This window comes from Brachyistius frenatus, unplaced genomic scaffold (assembly GCF_029030835.1).
Source record: "Brachyistius frenatus isolate BFR_SWC_R1_liver_20210118 unplaced genomic scaffold, ASM2903083v1 Contig_455, whole genome shotgun sequence".
Taxonomy (NCBI): domain Eukaryota; kingdom Metazoa; phylum Chordata; class Actinopteri; family Embiotocidae; genus Brachyistius; species Brachyistius frenatus.
Window position 1 is genome coordinate 22,501 of NW_027211054.1, and position 15,698 is coordinate 38,198.

Sequence of the window (15,698 nt, forward strand, 5' to 3'; positions counted from 1 at the left end):
GTCCCTAGTGAACCACTAGTCCTTAGTGAAGCACTAGTCCCTGGTGAAGCACTAGTCCTTAGTGAAGCACTAGTCCCTGGTGAAGCACTAGTCCCTGGTGAAGCACTAGTCCTTAGTGAAGCACTAGTCCTTAGTGAAGCACTAGTCCCTGGTGAAGCACTAGTCCCTGGTGAAGCAATAGTCCCTAGTGAACCACTAGTCCCTGGTGAACCACTAGTCCCTAGTGAAGCACTAGTCCCTGGTGAAGCACTAGTCCCTAGTGAAGCACTAGTCCCTGGTGAAGCACTAGTCCCTAGTGAACCACTAGTCCTTAGTGAACCACTAGTCCCTGGTGAAGCACTAGTCCCTAGTGAAGCACTAGTCCTTAGTGAAGCACTAGTCCCTAGTGAAGCACTAGTCCCTGGTGAAGCACTAGTCCCTAGTGAAGCACTAGTCCTTAGTGAAGCACTAGTCCCTGGTGAAGCACTAGTCCCTGGTGAAGCACTAGTCCCTGGTGAAGCACTAGTCCTTAGTGAAGCACTAGTCCCTGGTGAAGCACTAGTCCCTGGTGAAGCACTCGTCCCTGGTGAAACACTAGTCCCTAGCAAAGCATTTGTCCCTAGTAGAGCACTAGTCCCTAGTGAAGCACTAGTCCCTGGTGAAGCACTAGTCAGTGGTGAAGCACTAGTCCATAGTGAAGCACTTGTGCCTAGTGAAGCACTTGTCTCGAGTGACCCACTAGTCCCTAGTGAAGCATGAGATGAGTCCCTCGCGGCAAATGTCAGTTAAGATTTGATGTTGAGTAGGTTACAACTGACTGTTTTCTAGTAGATTCAAATACAGTATTTAAAATGTGTGTGTGTGTGTGTGTGTGTGTGTGTGTGTGTGTGTGCGTGCGTGCGTGCGTGCGTGCGTGCGTGCGTGTGGCGGGGTGTATGTGTGTTTGACTCACCCACAGGCATTAGTTCAATCACTAGTTTAGGGTAAGCAATATTGGAGCAACCAACTGAAGCACCACACACACTCTGACAGACTGCTGGATCCACACAACCAATCTCATCTACACATTTGCAAAGAGAAAGGGTGAAAAAAGATGTGAAACCTCTGTTAGAAGAAATGAGACAAAGACGCAGTTCCATTAAAAAAAAAAAAAAAAAAAAAAAAAAAAAAAAACAGTCTGACGAGAATATGTCTTCACTTTACAAATTCTACAGGGATTTTTTTTAATTTCTGCAATTACAAACTCGATTTTTCAGTACAAAAATAAAACAACGCTCAACAAAGGTATTTCATGTTTTTCCCACCCTGTTAACAAGAATTATGGGGTCAGCATAATATTGGATACACATTCATCAACACCTGTTAACACCTACCTGACAGTGTCAACAAAAATAAAACATGAATATCTTCCTAATGGTGACTATATTTGATTTTTGGATTGTATTACATTATATAGCAGTAATAGCAGTACCTAAAGAGTGTCCAGAGGGGTATGTTAAAGGAGGCAAGAGCTGTTAACTATGAATTTGAAACAATAATCATACAAATAATAATAATGTCATCATTAGCATTGTTTGGAAATTATTTTTTGGGGGTAAATTAAAGTCTTGTCTGTTTTTGAGGGAAATCAAAATGATCCATGTAATTCAATATCAAGGAACATTTGACAGAAAGGTAAACAGACTGACCTGGGAACAGTGCTCGGCTTATCATGCCTGGCATCACAATGAAGAACATGGGCAGCAGTTTGAGGTAGCCGCCCAACACACTGCCTGCTTTGGCATGGGACAAAGATTTGGCCGACAGCGACCTCTGGACTATAACCTGCACACATGGAGAAACATCCACGCACAATTATGATCGTCACAAAATCCATCATTCTAAATTGTTGCAAAACACTAGTCCTGTCCAAGACCGAAGAAGGCACATCAAATCACCAACATTCAGTTGTACCCATCCTATGCGCCAGATTTGGCTCCCTTCGACTTATCCTTCTTCCTGAAAATCAAGGTCAAGCTGATGGATCGCTGTTTTATCAATGTGGAGGTGCTTTGAAGGAGTTAAAAGCCGGATTTAAACCATACACGATTTTAGATTCTTGTCTCTTAACTTTTCGAATTGCACTTCGTACTATCCACAACTTTGCACAACTTTTCTATTCGCACTTCCCGATTGAAAACCAAAAAAAGGTGACGAGTTGAATCAAGCAATATCGTGTGGTGGAAAAAATGAAACATGTATCTGCTACTTGAGGAGAGACCGACTGCATCAGGCCTTCATGTCAACCTACTGCAAAGATGCCCTCCTACCTCCAGGTTACATCAGGATATCAAGACAGAGAGCGATTGAGTGCTGCATCTGATGACCCAACCCAGACCCAGCAGAAGCAGTTCAGGATGAGTTGGACTGCATAATTAAGGAAAGGCAGCAAACAACTGCTCAGCATATGTGGGAACTCCAATACGGTTGGAAAAGAATCCTAGCAGAATACCTGAAGATGCTGGTTGGTTCTGAGTGTGCAAATCAAAAGCTACTTTATGTGACTGTGTTCCAGCCACAGTGAACCATTTGTTTGATCTTTGAAAGAAGATATTTCTCCACAAGCTTACCTCAACAGAAACTCATGATTGGGACTCACCCCTTCCAGAAGAGAAGCAGGCAGAGTGGACTTTATGGAAAGAATCCTTGGAGGAACTGAAAGGTTTTGAGATTCAACAGACTTGCACAACCTCAACCCTTTTGACAGTTTTTGTTGCCAACCTCAAGGTGATCAACGGCACTGGAGGATGCGCCGTAGGGTTAGCACCTGTGGCTGAACACACTATCCCAAGGTTTTAATCTGATGCTGCAGTGTTGGCAGTCAAAGTTGCTGAGTTAATCCAGAATCAACTGGACTGCACAAAATGGCTCACAAGACCTTTATTCCTGTCTCAGTCGGGGGCTACATGAACTGATTCATCCTGACAACGATGTAATGTCTTGCCACCACACTGTCCTGCCCCCAGTTCAATTTGGGCTCCGATCTGCTTCGAGCGCTTTTCTTCCTGGAGGGCTTTGGTGCAAGTTAAACCATTATTGCAACATTTTGCTCACCAGTGAAAAACGGCCTTGAAGGAGTTGGAAGCGGGCTGCAACATGGTACAACATGGTCGATGCAAAAGCAGCGCCCCATACCGCACCCATGAAGTACTGTCCTCCCTAATTGTTGAAGTAACAGGAATCATCAATGAAAGGCCCTTGGCACCAATCTGGTCAGATCCTGAACCAGATTGGTGCCCAAGGCCTTTCATTGATGACTTCTTCTACCGACACTGGCAGCTCGCAGACTGTTTCTGGAGCGGGTGCAGAAGAGCATTTCTTCATACCCTTCAAAAACGGAACAAATGGCAGAAAGACAAACCCAACCTCCAAGTAGGTGATCTAGTCCGAGTGAAACAAAATAAATGGCCCATCGCGTTGGTGTCAAAGACCTTCCCCAGTCCAGATGGCAAAATGAGGAAAGCGGAAGTGAAGGTGACGAGATCTGGTTCAGCTGAGGTCTCAGCTTAAGGCCCGTTTCTGAGACAACCCTACTGATCACCATCAAAGACTCAAAATACGAGTTAAATGATGGTTTTATCAACACCTGAGTCTGAGTCCTCTTGCCATCCTCACACTAATGGAGCGTGGACTACTGTACATGTAATCGTGTAGGTGGTCACCTGATCTGTGCACCAGACCCATGTAGAGAGTACAGTGAGCCCGAACACCAGACCGGGCCACGGTAAATCCCCTGATACAGGGTCTCTGAACAGGTTGAAGGCGTCATAACGAGGTAAGTGGCAGGTGGTGTTAGCAACGGTCACCAAGGGAACACTTGACATGTAACGATCCACGAGGCCCTCATACCAGCCAACCTTTGAGAATGCTAGAAAATGCACAAACACACACATATATGTACTCAAATATTTGATAAAACAGGAATGATAAACATTTATTTTCTATGAAATATTTGACTTTGAGATGTCCTTTAATAATACTTATTGGTGCATCATCTGAGGCTTTATTGACTCTGTGTGTGTGTGTGTGTTTACCCTACCTATAAACATTAGTGCAAAGGAGCCCCCAACCATGATCAAAGTCTGAAATGCATCAGTGTAGATCACTGCTGCCAAACCACCTGTAAACACACACAAACATCAAATCTAAGTGATGAGCAAATGTTGGGGTACATGAGCAACATTCAATAAACAATCAGTTTATTGAGAATATAATTATGATGGTAATAAAACATTGTTTAAATCATTATTTTGACAAAAGATGATTGATTCAATGTCAACAAAACCAAATATTTCACTTATTTCCAAAAACATTTTATGACCATTTTAGCAACATGGAGGCAGTACAGGCCAGGTGTGTACTATGGAGTCATACCAGGCTATAATACTTTTTACAGGTGAAGGGCAGCATTTGTCTGGTGTGCTTTCACTATGTGTGTGTGTGTGTGTGTGTGTGTGTGTGTGTGTGTGTGTGTGTGTGTGTGTGTGTGTGTGTGTGTGTGTGTGTGTGTGTGTGTGTGTGTGTGTGTGTGTGTGAGAGAGAGAGAATACCTGCCATAGTGTAAGCAGCAGTAACCAGCAGCAGGATGCCTGTAGACAGATAGAGATTCCAGCCCAGTGACACCTGGATGAATAAGGCTCCTGAAAACATGTCGGTCTGGGAAACAAACAAACACTCATTTGCATGTCAAACCTGATGAATGATTTTGTGTAAATGTCAATTTATGCATTTCCCTTACTGATATTTTAGTGAAGATGTAGAGAATGAGTGAAAAAACAGACATGTATATGCGTATCCTGCGGCCTCCGAAGCGTTTGGCCAGATATTCAGGCATGGTCACCACACCGGCAGAGACGTAGACGGGGATGAAGATCCAACCCAGAGCCACCAGAACCCACGCTGCCTACACAAACACACACACACTCAGGTCACAACGACACATTATTGTTATTATCTGTTGCCAAACTATTTTTATATGCGCGTTAATATTTGGTTTGGGGTGCTCTGGATTGGCGTGTACGACAGCAGGTTCCAGATCCTGACAATTTCCTGCAACTTTGCACAGCCGCTGGAGAAGAGCAAACCAGCATTCAACTGGACATGTTGCAGTGCAGGAGGCAAATACTGTAGTCCCACCAGATAATGACGGGGTCCTTTCAGCTGTTGTCATGTGGGAATTGGTAAATTGTTGGTTTCCTCCCAATAACAACGTAAGGTTCTGCTGTAAGTCCCTTAATATGTTAAGTGCCCTGAGATGACTTTTTTGTGGCCTAATTAATATTGAATTTGATCAAATTCTGGTTTTGAGGGACCAATCCAAGGAACACCTTCACACCAAGCATGCTCCACACGTGCCAGGTGCATTGATTATCTTGACCAAAGTAAACGGCTCAAAAAAGTTGGGACCTTGGCACCTTTGTAAGTAAGTATTCTGATCAACGTCAGCACCTGTACTTCACGAGTTTTCGTGAACCTTTGCGACCTGAAACTTGGACCGAGAGCGTGCATCAAAATGTGTGTAAAATGTTTTAAGAACAGAAAGAAGGTGCAGGAGCCCGATCCAACAGGTCGGGGTGGTGAGTTGTTTCAGGTGAGAAATGTGGACATGTTAAGTGTGCTGTGAGCGGGAACATTGTCATGTTGTTGGACCAAAGTTCTGGTTGTTTGCGCTGAGTGTTTTCCCTCAGACATTTCACAAGATGACAACAGAACTTGGTGTTGACAATCTGACCCTGGGGGGTCAATTATTGTCGCTCAACTTCAAACGTTAAAGAAGCCCCTCTTTGTTGTGCTCCTGTCACACCTTCTTTGGTCCATGGCAGAGACGTTCTGCTCCTCCCTCAGAACACCTCACCCAGCTGATTGCTTCATTAACAAAGGATTTCTGAAGCATCTTGAGGGTTTCCTTTGCAGATTCTCTGAGTTAGACACAAAGTTTGACGTGCGTTCTCCACTCAAGTCCATGCTGAAACTGCACATGTACCAGTGGTGCTAGAAGCGCTGGTAACACATTGTACAGGTGATAAATGCACTTACGTTCCATTCAAACCCCCCGACAGCGATGCCTGCGGCTGCTCCTGTTCCCGCCAGACCGATAAACAAACCGCTGCCAACATTACTGGACATCAGCGAGGCTCCAATCTGTGAGTGAATAATAACAAGTAAAGCTTATATTGGAGGTTTATATTACAGCCTCCTATATTTATTTGGAGATAAAGTTTTAGCAGAATTTCAGGAGCAGGACCACGCCTCAACCACTCCCCCACTTCCGGCCACACTCCTGTAAATGTCCACCCACTCTAAACCTCGGCCTGTTCACGTTTTCTGCATCCCTCCCTCCCTCTTGTTAAACCGTTCCACTTATGGTTATCATGTTTCATAGCCTTTATCCTTTCGTCCCACGTGGAGATCTCGGAGATCTGCAAGGCCCGGGAGCCGCAGTGGATCCTCGACTAAGCCTTCCCCCAAACCGCAAAACTCTCACCCCGGCTTAATCTCCCCCAATCAATGAAGGTTCGCCCCCAGCCGAGGCGGGGTCCTAGCCAGTGAATTGAAAATTAAAAAAAAAGAGCTAGTTGGTCTTTCTGGAGTCTCAATCGGTGTCACGTGGTGCTAACGTTTCTAACAAGCGCTCTTGGGCTGGTTCTGGTGTATCTTTTGTAAGAGGAGGGTTTGGTGTGGGGGTCAGTACTCCGTGCATGGAGACAGATAGAAGGAGAAAGAGAGAGAGAGAGAAATAACTTATTCATGATTTTGATGACCAGACGTAGTTCAGGTGATTTAAAGTTACAGTGATAGAAAACGGTTGGAGGAAGGCTGTGAAATTGCAAATGTTTACTGGTTTACATTTCATTGGAAGATTTATGTGGAGTTAGAAATGAGGTTTAAAAATTTAAATCTTTCCATTTGCTCTGATCAATATAGGTATTCTTTGATTTGGAAACAACAGCATTATGTTATTGTTATGTCGCCTTTTTTAGGGTATTACATGGTTAAATCAGTGAATCTTAACTGATGGGGGAAAAAGTGTTGACAACCACAGAGGAAAGAAGTACTTGTGATTTGGTTTGGTACATAAATGGTCTGAAAGGTTCATGAACCTCTGATCGAGGTTATACACCCTCCATTATCTGAACAGAGCTGTTACTATTCGCGTACATGGTTTTGACAGCGGCAGGAAACAGCTTCAAAATCCAAGATTATTGAGAACTTGAAAAATAAACTGTTTTTCCACCAGTTTGAAGGCCTTATCTAAATCTGAAATTAATATGAATGATTTTTGGAGTAGTCCAAAATGTCAAATAATCCCTAATATCCTTCATTTTATTTTTTAATGAAGCTCTGTTATTTTAAATAACAATCTAATTTACACATCAGCCTTTTAGAAATAACATTTTGAACCATTATTTAAGAAAAATATTGGATGCCAATTGTCAATCAGTGGAACATCTTTTTCAGTGGAAGGTATTAATTTTTTATATATACATTTTACAAAAAAAACAACAACTAAGTAATTCTTTAAATTACATATTACAACCTCGTTTCCAAAAAAGTTGTGACAGAATGCAATGATTTGCAAATCCCATAAACCATTATTTTATTGCAAACAGACTAAAGTCAACATATCAAATGTTGCAAAATTGTGTTGTTTGATTAAAAAATACGTGCTTATTTTGAATTTGATGCCAGCAACACGTCTCAAAAAAGTTGGGACAGGATCATGTTTACCACCATGTTGCTTCACTTCTTTTTACAACACTCTGTAAATGTCTGGGAATTGAGGAGACCAGTTTCTGGAGTTTTGAAAGTGAAAAGTTGTCCTATTATTGCCTAAGATATCATTTGAGCTGCTCAACAGCTCAGGGTCTCCTTTGTCATATTTTTCATTTCATAATGAACCACATTTTTTAAATGGGAGATAGGTGGTCTACCATTTTACACCTCCCCGCTTTTTGGGAAACGGGGTAGTGCATCAGCAGGTGATTTGATATTTTTAGGAGGACGAATAGCATCTGTGACATCTTTGAGTATAACTGATTTATCAAATAATTTCATTTGACTTTTCCTGATAGGTTTTTGTAGTTGGGCAGTTCAGAGAGGAAACAGTAGATGTTTGGCGAAAATAAGAGCTTTATAGTAATAATTACTACAAAACTTGCACTGGACTGATGCGGAGCAGTAGGCTGCAGCAAATTGTGGAATCTCCTTTGCTGACATAGCTGTGAGGCAGTATTGGGGAACAATGCATCAAATGCAGGTTAGGTGCTCTTTGTCTTGATATCTGGCACACACAATATACAGTCTAGCATGTAGTGTACCAAATATAAATAAACATGATGCAAACATTAATTACTCACAGGCCACCAGGTCATTGAACGGCCGGCCAAAAAGTAGCCGCCCACAGTGCTTCGACTGGCTCGCATTGATGACTACAGAAAAGACAGAGATGAAGATCAGGACAATCATCTCATGAAACATCACACATTCACTTATGGTGGTCCTGTTACGGCCTTTTGGTTCTTTTTCTTGTTCAGATGCTTCCTGTTTCCCCAGATTCTCTGTTTGTGCCTGGTCTCCATCTTTCTACACCCACTTCAGATGAGGATCTGATTGTGTTTTAAGACAAATTTAGTTATACGTGCCGGAAATTCCAACGGGGCTCACTTACTTTTTCTCGTCACTGTATTCACAACAACTGCAATTGGCAGCTTGAATCAAGGAGGAATATATGACACCAACATTAGATGGTACATATTTCTAATAAGGAAAAACCTCGTGCTACTATCCTAATACAATACTAAACTTCTTAGGAACTTTTCTATTTAATTAACATTTGCAAAATAAAAAAAAATAGCTAGTAATTCATTTGACTTAAGTGTTAGCTCTCAAAATCATCATCACCTGTTCATCCCAAATAGTTGAACGTATTTTTAAGTTTAAAAATGATGACATCAGTGTAAATGTATAATTTGAGCCACTTCTTACCCAGATTCCAACGACCATGACAATAATAAAGTAGACGACCACCACAGCGATGTCAGCAGCATGTACCCTGAGACCACCGGCAGGAGGTTCTGCAGTGGAGAACCCAGTGGAGCTGCTGCCTATACAAAATAGAACTTTATTATGGCAGCATGTCGTTGTCTTTAAGAAACACACCGAAACAGACACAATGCGAACGCTTTGGATCCTTTAAACTTGTCAGAATTATCCGTAGTGTAGAACAATCCCAGTTTATTTCAACCTGGTGTGTTTCCCATATATCAGAGCAAAAAGCTCTAAAACTAGATTTTAACACAAATAATTTTAAACATAATTTTTTTTCAATCTGACTAAAATTAAGCTTTAAGTAGAAATCTCCAGGGAAATTTGTCATTTAGCAGATTACAATAAACAAATTATCCTTTAAAAAGATAATCAATATAGGAGAGTATGATGGGAACAATGTTGATACTTAAGGTAGGTAGGTAGGTATTTACTTTATTAATCCTGAGGGGAAATTTTTTCGCTACAGCAGCATACAGAAGCAATAAGATACTAATATAAATAATAGACTAAAAATAATAGAATAGAATAGAATAATAGAAAAGCAATAAAATAGCAGTAAATAGCAGTAAAAAAATATAAAATGCACAGTATATACAGTACATTATATATCTATATATATTATATACAACAAACCAAGAAACACAGTCAACAGTGTTATTGTACTGTGATGGATTTTGCCAGAGGTGAGTTATTGTACAGTCTTATTGCAGTGGGCAGGAATGATCTCGTGTATCAGGAATGATCTCCTGTATCAGGAATGATCTCCTGTATCTGGAATGATCTCCTGTATCTGGAATGATCTCCTGTATCTGGAATGATCTCCTGTATCAGGAATGATCTCCTGTATCTGGAATGATCTCCTGTATCAGGAATGATCTCCTGTATCTGGAATGATCTCCTGTATCTGGAATGATCTCCTGTATCAGGAATGATCTCCTGCATCAGGAATGATCTCCTGTATCAGGAATGATCTCCTGTATCTGGAATGATCTCCTGTATCAGGAATGATCTCCTGTATCAGGAACCATCTCCTGTATCAGGAATGATCTCCTGTATCTGGAATGATCTGTATCTGGAATGATCTCCTGTATCTGGAATGATCTCCTGTATCTGGAATGATCTCCTGTATCAGGAATGATCTCCTGTATCAGGAATGATCTCCTGTATCTGGAATGATCTCCTGTATCTGTCCTTGTGACAGCGAAGCTGGAGGAATCTTTTAGAGAAAGTGTCCCTGCAGCAGGTGGTGGAGAGGGTGGACAGGATTATCCAAGATGGATAATAGTTTGTTCAGCGTCCTCCTCTCCACCACCTTTTCCAGACTGTCCAGTTTGTAGCCGATGATGGAGCCGGCCTTCTTAACCAGCTTGTTAAGTCTGTTGGTGTCACCGGCTCCAATGCTGCTCCCCCAGCAGACCCCAGCGAAGTACAATGCACTGGCCACAACAGACTGGTAGAACATCTCCAACATCTCGCTGCACACATTGAAGGATCGAAGTTTCCTCAAGAAAAAGAGTCGACTCATCACCTTCTTGTAGACAGCGTTGATGTTGGTCTTCCATTTCAGTCTGTTGTCATGGAGACACCAGGTACTTGTACTCCTCCACCATGTCCACCTCATCTCCCAGAACTCTCAGCGGTTGTGGAGCCGTCGTCTTCCTCCTGAAGTCGACCACCATCTCTCTGGTCTTGGCCACGTTCAGGAGGAGGTGATTCCTTCCCGCCCACTCCACAAAGTCCTCCACTACTGCCCTGTACTCATCCTCCTGTCCATCCCTTATACACCGTCCACTGACTCCTCCTCCTGTCCATCCCTTATACATCCTACCACTGCAGAGTCATCAGAGAACTTCTGCAGATGTCTTGACTCTGAGTTGTTCTGGAAGTCAATGGTGTAGAAGGTGAACAGGAAGGAGACAGAACAGTTCCCTGAGGAGCTCCAGTACCACTGACCACCGTATCAGACAGCACACTGCCCAGACGGACAAACTGTGGTCTGCCTGTCAGGTAGTCATTGATCCAGGAGACGGTGGGCGTGTCCACCCCCTCCATCCCCCCACCACCCGCAGCTTCTCACCCAGCAGCAGTGGTTGGATGGTGTTAAATGCACTGGAGAAATTAAAGAAAGTGATTCTCACAGAGTCACCGGTTCCATCCAGGTGAGACTGAGCTCGTTGCAGCAGGTAGATGATGGCATCGTCCACTCCCACACGAGGCTGGTACGCAAATTGTAGAGAGTCCAGTGAAGATTTCACCAGCGGTCTGAGGTGGGCCAAGACCAGCCTCTCCAGCACCTTCATCACATGAGATGTGAGGGCAACCGGTCGGTAGTCGTTGAGGCCAGATGGAGTCATCTTCTTGGGGACAGGAACCAGGCAGGACGTCTTCCACAGCACCGGGACCTCCTCCTGCTTCAGGCTCAGGTTGAAGAGGTGTTGTAGGACCTCAGCCAGCTGGACGGCGCAGGTCTTCAGGACCACGGGGCTGATGCCGTCAGGTCTTCAGGACCCTGGGGCCGATGCCGTCAGGTCTTCAGGACCACGGGGCTGATGCTGTCAGGTCTTCAGGGCCCCGCGGCTGATGCCGTCAGGTCCTGCAGCCTTGCGCTGGTGGATTCTCTCCAGCTGTCTCCTAACCTGGCCAGTCGTCACAGAGAGGGGGGTGAGGGGGGGGGGGGTCGAGGTGTCGATGGAGGAAGAGCCCTTTGAGATTGATGGCTCTATGCAGTTCACCAGGGGGCGCAGAGGGGAGAGGGGGAGGCAGCAGAGGTGTTTTGGAGGTGTGAGGTGTGGAGGAGACAGATGAGGGTGGTGAACTAAACCTGTTGAAGAAACAGTTTAGTTCATTTGACCTCTCCAGGTTCCCCCTGGCTGTTCCTCTCCAGGTTCCCTCTGATTGTTCTTCTCCAGGTTCCCCCTGATTGTTCCTCTCCAGGTTCCCCCTGGTTGTTCCTCTCCAGGTTCCCCCTGATTGTTCCTCTCCAGGTTCCCCCTGATTGTTCCTCTCCAGGTTCCCCCTGATTGTTCCTCTCCAGGTTCCCCCTGATTGTTCCTCTCCAGGTTCCCCCTGGTTGTCTCTCTCTCCCCTTGAACCCAGTAATCTCCTTCATACCGGTCCACACCTCCCTCACATTGTTCTGCTGGAGTTTTGCCTCCAGATTCCTCCTGTAGGAGTCCTTGCACTCCCTCATCTTCTCCTTCAGGTGGCGCTGCACTCTCCTGAGCTCCTCCCTGTCCCCAGACCTGAAGGCTGCTTTCTTCTTATTAAGAAGAACTTTCAGGTCACTGGTGATCCATGGTTTATTGTTGGGGAAGCATTTTACAGTCCGGGATGGTACGGTGGAGTGTTCACAGAATTTGATGTATTCTGTGATACAGTCCGTCCTGCTGTTGATGTCCTCCCCATGTGGTCCAAACAGCACATTCCAGTCCGTGGACTCAAAGCAGTCCTGCAGGGCGTCTTTAGCCTCCTGTGTCCACCTCCTCACAGTCCTGGTGGACACAGGCTGCCTCTGCACCAGAGGAACATACCTGGGAGTCAGCAGGACCAGGTTGTGGTCTGATCTACCAAGGGGGGGAAGGGCAGTAGTACTGTATGCATCCATGGCATTAGCATACAGTAAGTCCAGAGTTTTATTGTTCCTTGTGGGGCAGTTAACATACTGGTGAACAGTTGGCAGAACTTTATCCAGACTGGTTAAAGTCTCCAGTAATTAACAAAAATGCACCGGGATGCTGAGTCTGCAGTTTAGACACAGTGGAGTGGATGGTGTCCACTGCTGCCTCTACGTCAGCTGATGGAGGAACGTACACAGCGATAACAATGGCGGACGTGAACTCCCTCGGTAAATAATAAGGACGCATCCCCACGGCTAGCAGTTCAATGTCCGGGCTACAGAAACGTTCCTTCACACACACGTGGTCGAGATTACACCACCTCTCGTTCACATAGACTTCAATCCCTCCACCTTTCTTCTTGCCGCTCTGCACAACGTCTCCGTCCCCCCGAACAGTCCTGAAGCCGGGTACGGCCGCGCTGTGGTCCGGGAGATGTGAGTGCAGCCATGTCTCGGTGAAACACATGATGCTGCACTCCCGGTACTCTCTCTGGGTCTTTACCAGCACCGAGCTCGTCCGTCTTGTTGGCCAACGACCTCACGTTCCCGTTAAGATCTCCGGTACCGATGGTTTATATCTCCTCCTTTCCGCCTTTAGCTTAGCTCCAGCTCTGCAACCCCGCCGTCTTCTCCGAAGTTCAACGGGGATCTCAGGCCTCGCTCCGGGCAGCAGCAGTCGAGGGCTACTCAGCGTGATCAGCTGATCACAAGAGTAAACAATAACAATGCCCCCAGCCAGAAACGTGGAAAAATTACGGTCCATTGTCTGACCGTTAACTTAACACACGAGAGAAAGAAAAAACAAAACAACTCCGAAGAGGAGAAAGGCTTAAAAAAATACTACTAACAACACACTCGGGGAGGAGCTGCTGCAACAGGCTGCCGCTAGCGCGGCGCCATCTTAGAGGCAATTCAGTTTCGAGTTGATGACTGCTGGTTATTGTACAATTCTGGGTGAGCCAGTTGATTGGTTGGACTGATGTGTACAAGTGGCTGGAAAAAGAAGTGTTTTGAACTCTGTTGTGAATGAGGTCAGCAATACATAGAGGGAAGTTAGGCGAGAAAAACTGATGATTGCAAGAGCTCTGCTTTACCAAACACAGTCCAACTTCAAACAGACAGAGAGGTTTGATACAATCTGACTCCAAATCTTTCATAGGCAGAACAAAACTCAGTCATTGAATGGTGAACATTTGTGCCACTTGCTGCAAGTCCTGTGCGATCATATTCTGAAGTTTAGCTGTTGATTGTATTGTACTTTCTCAGCCTCAGACTGCCCCGACAAACCTCACACCAACCGAGAGGAAGCCACCAACATTGATCTACATGCACAACAGAGTGCGAAAGCACAGTTGGAAATTGAAAAGATCAGGATAGTTTCCTTCAACGTCAATGGTACACTTAATCCATTAAAACAAAAGTGAGATACTTTCCTAAAGGAAAAAGGAGAAGGCACACCTTGTGTATTTACAAGAAACACGTTTAAGCTCACGTGGGAAGTGACTTCTCTTTAAGATGTTTTACATAATAATAAGTCATTCTGAAGGCGTCTTAATATGTGGAGGAGAGTTGAACATACATCTACAACCAAAACTAGGTTTATCAAATCATGCACACACCACTAAAGCAATTAACAAGTTCAATGAATTAATGAAAAACTTAAGCTTAATAGATATACAGAGAAAAAATATCCCCTAATGCACGGTGGTATGCACCAGAAACCTTTAGGTCACCGTTTTTAATTAATATAGGTCCAGGATCAGGGACTTATTGGTACAGTAGATTTAAGTGACCATGCCCCCCAAATACATTACCATCAACTCAGAGAACTGCCAAAGAAATACAATATGGAGATTTAATTTGAACCTTCTGAATGAGCTTTATATTTAAAAAGCAAATGAGTAATGAAATTAAAATGCACATAGAAGAATAAAGTAATATATAGACATGGGATGGATAAAAAGAAGCTTTTCACTAAAGTTACTCTGAGAACAGCTTGAAATTCACAAAATTATAGTATAAAAAAACGTGAAAAGCCAACAGGCAGATCTTACAGTGCATACAGTATGAGACTTTCATAAAAAATACCACAAAAAGCTAAATGGAAACGTGATCTCTAAATCATTCGACAAACAACTATATTCCAGAAAAATGGTGATAATAAGATTAATGGACACGAAACCAATTGTTCTCATACAGGACTGCAGTTGTTGATGAATTTATTGTAAACTTTAACAGATCAGTTTCAAAGCAATTTTCTCATGTAGAAATCTCAAGACTATCAACTATCATCAAAAATATTGTGTTGAATCAAAAAAATCTAAAGCAAAGTCTGATTTTTATTGAATGTGAATGATGGAAACTGATTACGTCAGTTTCAAATTATTTCAGAGAAATACAAGTTTCTTCTTTTTTCTTGGAAGTTTACCAACAAATTCATCCATGATGGTTTCTATAGAAGGAAAGGGATTCTCAGACGCAGCTCCGGATTTGATCTCGTCTTGTCTCCTTTGGGTGTGCTGCATTTATCGTCTGCTTTTTCCTTATCACAGACCGTGGCCAACACAGCGGCTTACGGTAAGACGGAATAAAACTGCCGTGGTGAAAAGTCCAGTTAGACAGAATGAGTTTTCAATTCCTTTCAGAGTTGATGAATAAACCTTTTTTTTTTTTTTTAAACTTGTGCAAAAACATGTATGTCTGGTGTGGTTCTGCTGCCTTTAACGCTCTGAGAAGCAGTTTATAAAACCTAGCTGGTGATGCCATGAAAACAAAACTTCATTCAAACATTCTGAACCCAACCAGGCTGCCTCACACTTTACAGTAAGGACTCTTAAAACGGGTCACGGGGACAGCGGCACATCTTTCCCTCGTGGTAACCTCCATTAAGGCAGCTGCATGTGGAGAGAGTTGTTTGTGTGAAGCAGAGAAAAGGTGGGAAGTAAAAATAACCTGAAAAAGCCAACAAGAATAAAAAGTGTAAAAAGGTTCCGACCTGTTGTGGGACTGGCAGACA

The 15,698-nt window shown here is 43.7% G+C and overlaps 1 protein-coding gene across 2 annotated transcripts in view; it reads right to left on the reverse strand.

Annotated features, from left to right (window-relative positions):
• The window catches only part of slc5a9 (solute carrier family 5 member 9), a 21,613-nt gene extending 5,915 nt beyond the window's left edge, over positions 1-15,698 (reverse strand). The window contains exons 1-10 of one of the 2 annotated variants that reach the window (XM_069725871.1): positions 15,678-15,698; positions 9,004-9,122; positions 8,376-8,447; positions 6,055-6,159; positions 4,757-4,921; positions 4,569-4,674; positions 4,058-4,138; positions 3,681-3,886; positions 1,668-1,803; positions 932-1,039 (exon numbers count right to left, since the gene is read on the reverse strand). In XM_069725871.1, the coding sequence (XP_069581972.1) occupies positions 932-1,039; positions 1,668-1,803; positions 3,681-3,886; positions 4,058-4,138; positions 4,569-4,674; positions 4,757-4,921; positions 6,055-6,159; positions 8,376-8,447; positions 9,004-9,021 (997 nt within the window). In that variant the 5' untranslated portion in view covers positions 9,022-9,122; positions 15,678-15,698. Of the gene's footprint in view, positions 1-931; positions 1,040-1,667; positions 1,804-3,680; positions 3,887-4,057; positions 4,139-4,568; positions 4,675-4,756; positions 4,922-6,054; positions 6,160-8,375; positions 8,448-9,003; positions 9,123-15,677 lie in introns of those variants that run through there. The other variant, XM_069725870.1, reaches the window with a different exon arrangement.